The following is a 9,058-nucleotide window of genomic DNA, read 5'->3' on the forward strand; positions in this document are numbered from 1 at the left end:
GGTAATATTATTTTGAGATATTGTTGTAGGCAAGTGAGAGTTGGAAAGGTAAGGGTCCTTTTATGATAGGGTATACTATCTTCCATTATTAGTTTGAAATCTTAAGGAAAATTATGGACCTTTCTCATGTCAAGTGTCTGCCCACTTATGAAGTGAGGTGTGGGGAGTTTATTATTATTTTTGACAAAGTGAGTTATTATTTGATTAGACTATGTCATAATTCTTCTTTTGATTTTAAATATAAATAAAGTAAAGTAAAAGAAAATTGATATATATTATTTACAAAAATGCTTGTGATCAAAATTGAAATCGTAGATTTTCACCTAAATTAAACTATATGTTATATTGTTATCAACACAAAAATTATAACAATAAATATAAAAATGAATTTTGAAGCTTCTCTTCGTCTACGAGAGAAATTAACTATTTTTTAAAAGAGTGTTTATTCTTTATAAAAAATTAATTTTTTTATGTTTTAAAATATATTAATTTGAATCTAAAATAAAATATTCAATTGAACGATATCAATATTAATCGATTGATATTTATTCTATAAAATAATATAATAAAAATATATTATAATATAGTTTTACTTAGAGTGTAATACTCTCGATATGTCTTATATGTACGACATCCCAATAGATATACATATCAATTAAGTGTCTCGAATGTATTATGTAACATTTTCTTAAAAATAAATTTAAAATGCATATATGAAAGTATCATAGAACTATCCGCATTGATACATCTTCAAAAAATATATTTTTTCAATTTTAGAGTATTTGAATTTTATAGTATAAAAGTAAGGAAAAATACATTCAAATTTTATTAGAAGAAAAAAAAATATAAAAACATCTCTTAAGATACTTTTATTCATATTAACAAAAACAATAAATAAATATGTAATATTACCTAAATTAATACATGGACAATATTAGAATCAATTAATTAACGTTCACTAAAAAACTAATTAGTTTTTAACAAAATTTAATTGCAGAAATGACTAATTGCATATTTGGTGGTGAGTGTGATTGTGACAAACTTATCCTAATTTCGCTATCATTAATTCTTTCAAACTTTTGTTCATTGTTTTCATCCTATCTTTTTCTTCTCTTATTCCTTCATTAAATTGACAACGAAACACATATAGAAAAAGAACAACTATTATTACAGTGACACACAGAAAGAGAGAGAAAAAAGGAGCTTCTTTGATTGCATTTTCACCAATGGGAGTTCGTTGCTCTAAACTCTCTCTATGCTGTTGCCCTTTCCATATCAAATCAAACCATCACAACATCTCTGATAATGGTAACAACCTTTCTTTTTCTCACTTCACTAATCACTTTCTATATAATAAAGTTTTAATTTTTAACATGAATTCGTTTTTGGGTACTTAACAGATGATGAGAAGAACAAGAATGAGAAGGATTCTTCGTTTGGTTTTACTGAGTATAGCTTGGATCAACTAAGAGTTGCAACAGATGGATTTTCATCAGACAACATTGTCTCTGAACATGGAGAAAAAGCTCCCAATGTTGTCTACAGAGGTTGTCTTGAAGATGATAGGTTTGTTGCTGTGAAGCGTTTCAACAAGTCTGCTTGGCCTGATTCTCGACAATTCCTTGTTCGTTCTGTTTCTGCTTTTTGGGTTCTTTTCATTTGCATGTGTGTGGTTGTTTGTTTTTGAAAGCTTTGTTTTTTTGTTTTTCTTTTTTATTTATTTGATTTGATGTTGTCATTGTTGTGTGGGCTTTGTTGGAATCTTGTTTAGGAGGAAGCACGAGCTGTGGGGCAGTTGAGGAGTGAAAGATTAGCTAACTTGGTTGGTTGTTGTTGTGAAGGAGAAGAGAGATTGCTTATTGCTGAGTTCATGCCCAATGAAACTCTCTCCAAACATCTTTTTCACTGTAAGTTTTCTTCCTTAAGTTTCTTGTGGTCCTTGAGCAATTGGCCTGTAGTTTCTCCTATAACCTCGGACTCCCTAACACCACTATGTTTTTTTAATAAGCAAATTTTAGTGCAAATTTTAGTGGTTAGTTTGTTGGGGGAGGGAGAAATGTTAGCAGCAGAGATTGGTATCCCAATCAAACCACTAGGCTAGTTCTTCGGAGACAATGATAAAGCTTCTTGCTTTAATAGCTTACATTAAAAGGCAAATTTTTATAATGTGTTCAATCAATTTCATTTTCACCCCCTTTTTTTGTTGATATAGTTTGTGAAATCTTGTCTACATGTAAACCACTGATTTTGTGATTTTTATGAACTGTCTTGATAGGGGAGGCCCAACCTATGAAATGGGCAATGAGGCTGAGGGTGGCTTTGTATTTAGCACAAGCCTTGGAATACTGCAATAGCAAAGGAAGGGCATTGTATCATGATCTTAATGCTTATAGAATTTTGTTTGATCAGGTACTTCAGCTTTTGTAATAGGGTTTTGTGCTTCTTTTTCATTATGCTTTTGTCCACTATCTCTTTCATAATATCATTTGTTGTCAGGAAGGAAACCCTAGACTCTCTTGTTTTGGACTCATGAAAAACAGTAGAGATGGCAGAAGCTATAGCACAAATTTATCTTTCACTCCTCCAGAGTACTTGAGGACAGGTAGTAAATGGTTAAATTAAACTAAGTATATTCATCATGATTTATTCAATTTTGTAAATGAGCTAACATAGGTTCGAAATTTTGCAGGAAGAATCACACCTGAAAGTGTAATTTACAGTTTTGGCACCTTATTGCTTGATCTTTTAAGTGGAAAGCATATTCCACCTAGTCATGTATGTTCCCTCCATCACAATTCTTGTCTTCACTTTAATGTTAGGCGGTATTTTATCTGGTATATCTTTGATTTGATAAATGTTGGTATTTTATGGTTGAATTGTATTTGGTTTGTAGAAACATCCTATGATGGTATCGTTTAAAATGATCATTGCATTTTTGAATTCATAAGTAAATATGTAACCATAATCCTTTTATGAAGTGCAGGCACTTGACCTTATACGAGGCAAAAATTTCCAAATGCTGATGGACTCGTGTTTGGAAGGTCATTTTTCAAACGATGATGGAACTGAATTAGTGAGATTAGCTTCGCGGTGTTTACAATATGAACCTCGTGAGAGACCAAATGCAAAGTCGCTTGTGACTGCTCTGACGACTCTTCAGAAAGAAACTTCGGTACGCTCTTTGCTTTCTCTCTGAGGATCAAAATTTACTTTGTTGACTTGTACATATTAGTGAAGCCTGAATGAAGTATAGAAATAGATTATGCGTTAAGCTTACAGCTGGTTGTATTTAACAGGTAGCGTCATATGTTTTAATGGGCTTACCGGATCGGAGTCTATCTTCAAAAGAAACAGTTTTGTTAACACCTTTTGGTGAAGCTTGTTTGAGAAGAGATCTGACTGCAATACATGAAATTTTGGAAAAGGTGGGATACAAGGATGATGAACATGTTGCGAATGAGGTAATTAATTGTTTGTATTTTTTTCCCCATTATACTTTTATTAAGAGACCACTTTAATAGGCTTTTTTATCCTATTATTTTCTGTTTACCTATACAATTTTAAAATCTGATTGAGATTTGAGGCTAAATGCATTCATCTATATACCATGGCGTTGGTTCTTTCATGAGAGCATATATATTTGTCTGTTTGTCTATCCATCCACCACACACATCCACCTAGGGCCACTTTCAGTTGACTTATTTGAGTTTATTTACTAGCATAAGCACTTGTGACTTGCGAGACTGTTGTTTAGTAGAGCTTATGGAAACAATTTATGACATGTCCATAAGCTATTTTATGTTTATTTCTATAATCTTAACAGCCTATAGCTTTTATGATAATAGTTTGCCTTTATTTTACTTTTTTTATTATAGAAATACTTTATATTTATACGTAAATATTTAAATGATAAATGCTTATGCTATAAGCTCTTAATTCAGCTATTTATCCAAACATAGGCCTACACCACTGCACAATTGTTGATTTAACCACACTATTTTCCTGTTCTTAATGTCTTAACATTTTAACTGTCTTTTTACCACATCCCCTTATGATTTTACCACACATAATTGTTGATTTTATCCATTATTCCACACGTATGCATGCCATGGTTTAGATTTGGCTTTTCCATCACTTAAATTCTGTAATATGGCAAAATAATGTTGCCAGCCTGTTCTTCTATAGTACTTATGAAAGCTAGACCTTGCACAATTAGTTATAGTAATGGATTTGTATCCTTTCATTGTATTACAGCTGTCCTTTCAAATGTGGACAAATCAAATACAAGATACCCTAAATTTCAAGAAGCACGGGGATTCTGCTTTTCACGCCCGAGACTTCTCTACCGGCATCAACTACTATACACAAGTAAGTCAGCAAGAATTTGTAGGAATAGGAATCCACTGCATTTTTCTGCAATATCAAGGTTTGAGGCGTAACTACAACCACGACGACAACCACAATTTAGAACCAGATCAAATGTTCCCCTTGATTGTATTACAACTTAAAAAGCATCCTAAATGCAGACTGATATGTGGTCAATATGTAACTTCTGTGATAACTGTTTTTGTTAAGAGAGAATTCACAGTACTTGTTTTGTGTAGTTCATCGATGGTGGGACCATGGTATCGCCAACTGTGTATGCTAGGCGCTGTTTATGCTACCTGATGAATGACATGACACAAGAAGCACTTGGAGACGCCATGCAAGCTCAATCTATATCTCCGACTTGGCCCACTGCATTTTATCTTCAAGCAGTGGCACTTTCAAGCCTTGGTATGGACAATGATGCACAAGAAAGTCTCAAAGATGGCACAACACTGGAAACCAGAAACCATAGAAATTGAAATTGTATAGTCTTTTTTTTTTTCTCTTGTTTACCAAGAAATTTTTTTAAGTATGGTTATTTAACTGTATGTAATGATTAATGAATCTTTACTTTAGCTTCTCTACATTACTCCATATGATTTACACTCCTGATTGTGATTGCTATGGCTTTCTTGCATTTTCTCTTTTTGGTCCATGTTGAATCTCAAATGTTCAAGTTGATTGTAAAGATGTCATGTTTCTAGTCAGCCATTCCTAACTCATACTGCCTCCATTCCATATCATTGGTAGTTTAAGAAATCTTTTAATTGATGTATAAGTACCAAAAACCCCTTATATTAATTACTATTATAGAAATTCTCATTTTTCAAAGCAAACGGTATAAATACTCCGCTACAAACAATCTTGTAAAATTAAATCATCTTAATTATATCAAGAGTATACTTGAAAGACAAAAGTATCTTGGATTTCTAAAACAAGTTTTATTTTGATACAAAGTAAAAATGATAATACACTTTCACCAAAAAAAGAAGAAGCAAAATACAACAAAATTTTGGGAGGGAGAATAAATACATTATGCAATAGTGCACAAAATACATTTTGAAGTCCCACATCAGAATATTTGAAGTGAATAGTATAGAACAAGAGGTATAAAAGAGAAGTGTGTGTTTCATTATAAGATACTTACCTGGATGGGGTCAATGGGTGATCAAGATGGCCTATGGCCTAAGCAAGTGACATTCATTGCACATAGAAGGGGTGCTAGCTTAAGGTCTACCCATGTGGTGGAGCCTACATCATAATTTGTTGCAGTGGGGGCCTGCGTTCGCGCGGCCCCTTCCATTTTAGTAACAACTTTTTTTTAAAAAAAGTTAAATTCTTGTTCTGCATGGATGTGTTGTTTTAGATCTTATAAGGACGATATACAAACAATCTAATTTGTTCAATATTGATGATGAATGTAAGTATGTATATATAAGTTGATGTCTACTTTAAAGTTTTCACTTAGAATTGTTTAGGAAATGATTGAAGTGCCAAATTGAGTTTTCTCTTAGAATTGTTCAGAATATGGTTGAAGTACCAAACATTGTCTTAATCACTATCAACTTAAATTATGTCAATTCTACGTTTAAAGTTTAACTCTTACAAGTTATAAGTGTCTTTTGATTCCAAAGCATCATTTCTTTGTGTTGCTTCGGAATTCCAAATTCATTATGTAGATATACATGTTGATTGATTCTAAATTATTTTTCCTCTCTTGGGCTTATTCAGTGCAACACAGTGTTTAAAGTCTTAAATGTTATCAACTAACAAAAGGTCAATAAATATCATATTATTACTTCCTTATGTAAGCGTTAAAACATAAGATGATACTACAAATATTTCAAAAGAGTAAAAAGGAAAATATAAATAATATGAAAAAGGTTTGGTGTACACTCATAGGAATGTATACACCTTAAGAGATAAAAATAATAATATGATAGAAGTGATGTGTTGATGATATGAAAGAAAGAGAAAGATAAACGTAAAATAAAGTGTTGATTTGATGTATGAAAATTTGGAGTATATGTGTATCATTGTTGTTATCTTGGTTAGTTGCTTCCGAAAAATATAGGATTTTAGAAACATCTAATTTAATAAACAATGGTACTATTTGATAAAACTTGAATCTGCTATGAATTTTATATTTCGATAATTTGTCTTTGATGTCAATAGACATTTTATCATCTAACTCCTTGGACAAAACTTCTTATACACATTATAAATAATTGAATTTTTGTAGTTTTGTGTTCAATCCAAAGAATGAGGAACAAGTAATAATGGACATTTGTTTAAGACAAAGAGTGATGAATGATGATTTGGAAGCAAAATTTTGTAGTCCCGCATTGCTAAGAAGAGAAATATATAAGCTTTGAAGTTATATAAAAAAACAACTTATATGTGATAGAAACCATTTTTGCGCTTGGGGCAATGACGCAGCTAGTGAGGTAATAACCGAGGCGCGTCTATTGCTGGTTGAAAACTATTTCCAAACCCCCTCATTAGCTTGAGTTAACTAAAGCCTTTGAGAATTTCTGGAAGGACTCCCTTAGAGGTAAAGTCCTACATTAGAGTTCAACTATTATATGATTTTTAAGTGACTATGAATTTCATTCTGTTTATTAGTTTTGTTATGGTTGAGTTTTATAGTACATTTTTATTTTTTGAAAGGCTCGGAATCTATATGATGATTTAAAAATAATATTTAAATGAAATAATGTTATTGCTATTTAGATAAAAATTAGCCTCGTAGTTAATTGAAGTTTTAATGGTTTCAAATAAATGTATTATTTTGTAAATTAAAATAACATAATAATACAAATGAAATTAGCTTCATGAATAGTCTAAGATGCTGTAAATATGATTGTCAATACAATACAAGTATTATCAACTTCAAATTATTTTTATAATCTACCAAAAAGATTTTTATATTGTAAATAATATTTATCCATCGCTCTTATTCAAAACATTAGTTTGTTGTTATCTATTGATGGTGTTCTTCCTATCAGATGAAGAACATATGATTTTTCAATATGTGCATGTGTAAGTATAAATACAAAGGACAAACAACTCGTCTACAAGCTTTACAATGTATATGCTTCTACAAAGTTAACATTGTTACTTTCAATATGAAACATTAACTAGGTTGAACAGGTTCACTATAACCATATATTTGTGCCAGCTCTGGTAATTCGAGTTCAGAACCTACAAGAGATGCAAGATCTGATGAGATCAAAACAAGTTTCACAATTATAGTTACAACATAAAGCAATCATTCTTTACAGCATAATCATGATACGATATTATAATTTATACTAATTAGTGTTATCGATTGTGTTGTGGACTATAGCAAAAGGCCAAAAATCAATATGTCATTTTCACCGTAAAACGCCAAGGTGCTGCCATCTTTCACAAATTGGTCATTGAGATTGGCAAAAAATATGCCACCGCAATCAACTATGGTGCCGCCATTGCAACTATTTGACAACACTGACACTAATTAGTTACATTATTATCAGAACTACTTGAGGGTTTCTACTTCCCTTTGCTTGTATTTGTGTCAAAATCCAATTTTGTTATAAAGCACGACATTACCAAGGTAGTAAAAAATGTTTCATACCAGAATAAATACATTCGACTGATGTCATATCGAAGTCAACATGAAAAAAACTGAGCTGATGCAAAACTGAGTTGAAAAAAAAGTCGCAGAAAAAAAATTTGGGTTTCAACCACGTCATTTTCTTCACTTGCAATTGTTTGGTCTAAAATTTCTCTTGCAAATTTGTTTGTGATGTTATTTTTTCCATACATGTCCGATTCTGGAAGTTCAAAAGGCTAAGTTGGTTAGAAAAATGAGAGGCATTCAAATATGCAGAGAAAAACCTAGAAATGTAAGTGCTGCAAAAAAGTGATTATGCACAAAAGCATTTTTGGAGAAAAGGCATTCAAATGTTCAAGTTGATTATAAAGATGTCATGTTTCTAGTTAGCCATTCCTAACTCATACTACTCCCATTCCATATCAGTGGTAGTTTAAGAAATCTTTTAATTGACGTATAAGTACCAAAAAACCCTTATATTAATTACTAATTTATTATTATAGAAATTCTCATTTTTCAAAGCAAACAGTATAAATACTCCGCTACAAACAATCTTGTAAAATTAAATCATCTTAATTATATCAAGGGTATACTTGAAAGACAAAGGTATCTTGGATTTCTAAAACAAGTTTTATTTTGATACAAAGTAAAAATGATAATACACTTTCACCAAAAAAAGAAGAAGCAAAATACAACAAAATTTTGGGAGGGAGAATAAATACATTATGCAATAGTGCACAAAATACATTTTGAAGTCCCACATCAGATCATTTGAAGTGAATAGTATAGAACAAGAGGTATAAAAGAGAAGTGTGTGTTTCATTCCAACATACTTACCTGGATGGGGTCAATGGGTGATCAAGATGGCCTATGGCCTAAGCAAGTGACCTTCATTGCACATAGAAGGGGTGCTAGCTTAAGGTCTACCCATGTGGTGGAGCCTACATCATAATTTGTTGCAGTGGGGGCCTGCGTTCGCGCGGCCCCTTCCATTTTAGTAACAACTTTTTTTTTTAAAAAGTTAAATTTTTGTTTTGCATGGATGTGTTGTTTTAGATCTTATAAGGACGATATACAAACAATCTAATTTGT

General features: G+C 31.6%; 1 protein-coding gene and 3 non-coding genes across 5 annotated transcripts; all 4 read left to right on the plus strand.

Moving 5' to 3' along the window:
• Positions 1–1,120: 1,120 nt before the first annotated feature.
• LOC101507849 (serine/threonine-protein kinase BSK5) lies at positions 1,121–5,005 on the plus strand. Of its 2 annotated transcripts, XM_004507085.4 has the most exons (10): positions 1,121–1,308; positions 1,401–1,624; positions 1,772–1,907; positions 2,276–2,409; positions 2,497–2,602; positions 2,690–2,775; positions 2,984–3,172; positions 3,297–3,461; positions 4,255–4,368; positions 4,605–5,005. In XM_004507085.4, exons 1-10 carry the CDS (start codon positions 1,227–1,229, stop codon positions 4,845–4,847), a joined length of 1,479 nt encoding a protein of 492 aa, XP_004507142.1. In that variant the 5' UTR covers positions 1,121–1,226; the 3' UTR covers positions 4,848–5,005. The 2 variants fall into 2 exon arrangements, with proteins under 2 accessions (XP_004507142.1, XP_012573148.1); XM_012717694.3 differs by lacking the exon at positions 1,121–1,308 and having other exon boundaries at positions 1,529–1,665.
• Positions 5,006–5,507: 502 nt separating this feature from the next.
• Positions 5,508–5,668, plus strand: LOC113787436 (U1 spliceosomal RNA). The gene has a single exon (XR_003473940.1). It is a non-coding gene; the product is annotated as a U1 spliceosomal RNA (small nuclear RNA).
• A 1,112-nt stretch (positions 5,669–6,780) lies between these two features.
• On the plus strand, positions 6,781–6,930 carry LOC113787422 (U4 spliceosomal RNA). Its single transcript, XR_003473926.1, has one exon. It is a non-coding gene; the product is annotated as a U4 spliceosomal RNA (small nuclear RNA).
• Positions 6,931–8,795: 1,865 nt separating this feature from the next.
• On the plus strand, positions 8,796–8,956 carry LOC113787425 (U1 spliceosomal RNA). The gene has a single exon (XR_003473929.1). It is a non-coding gene; the product is annotated as a U1 spliceosomal RNA (small nuclear RNA).
• Positions 8,957–9,058: the final 102 nt, after the last annotated feature.

Source organism: Cicer arietinum, chromosome 6 (assembly GCF_000331145.2).
Source record: "Cicer arietinum cultivar CDC Frontier isolate Library 1 chromosome 6, Cicar.CDCFrontier_v2.0, whole genome shotgun sequence".
Taxonomy (NCBI): domain Eukaryota; kingdom Viridiplantae; phylum Streptophyta; class Magnoliopsida; order Fabales; family Fabaceae; genus Cicer; species Cicer arietinum.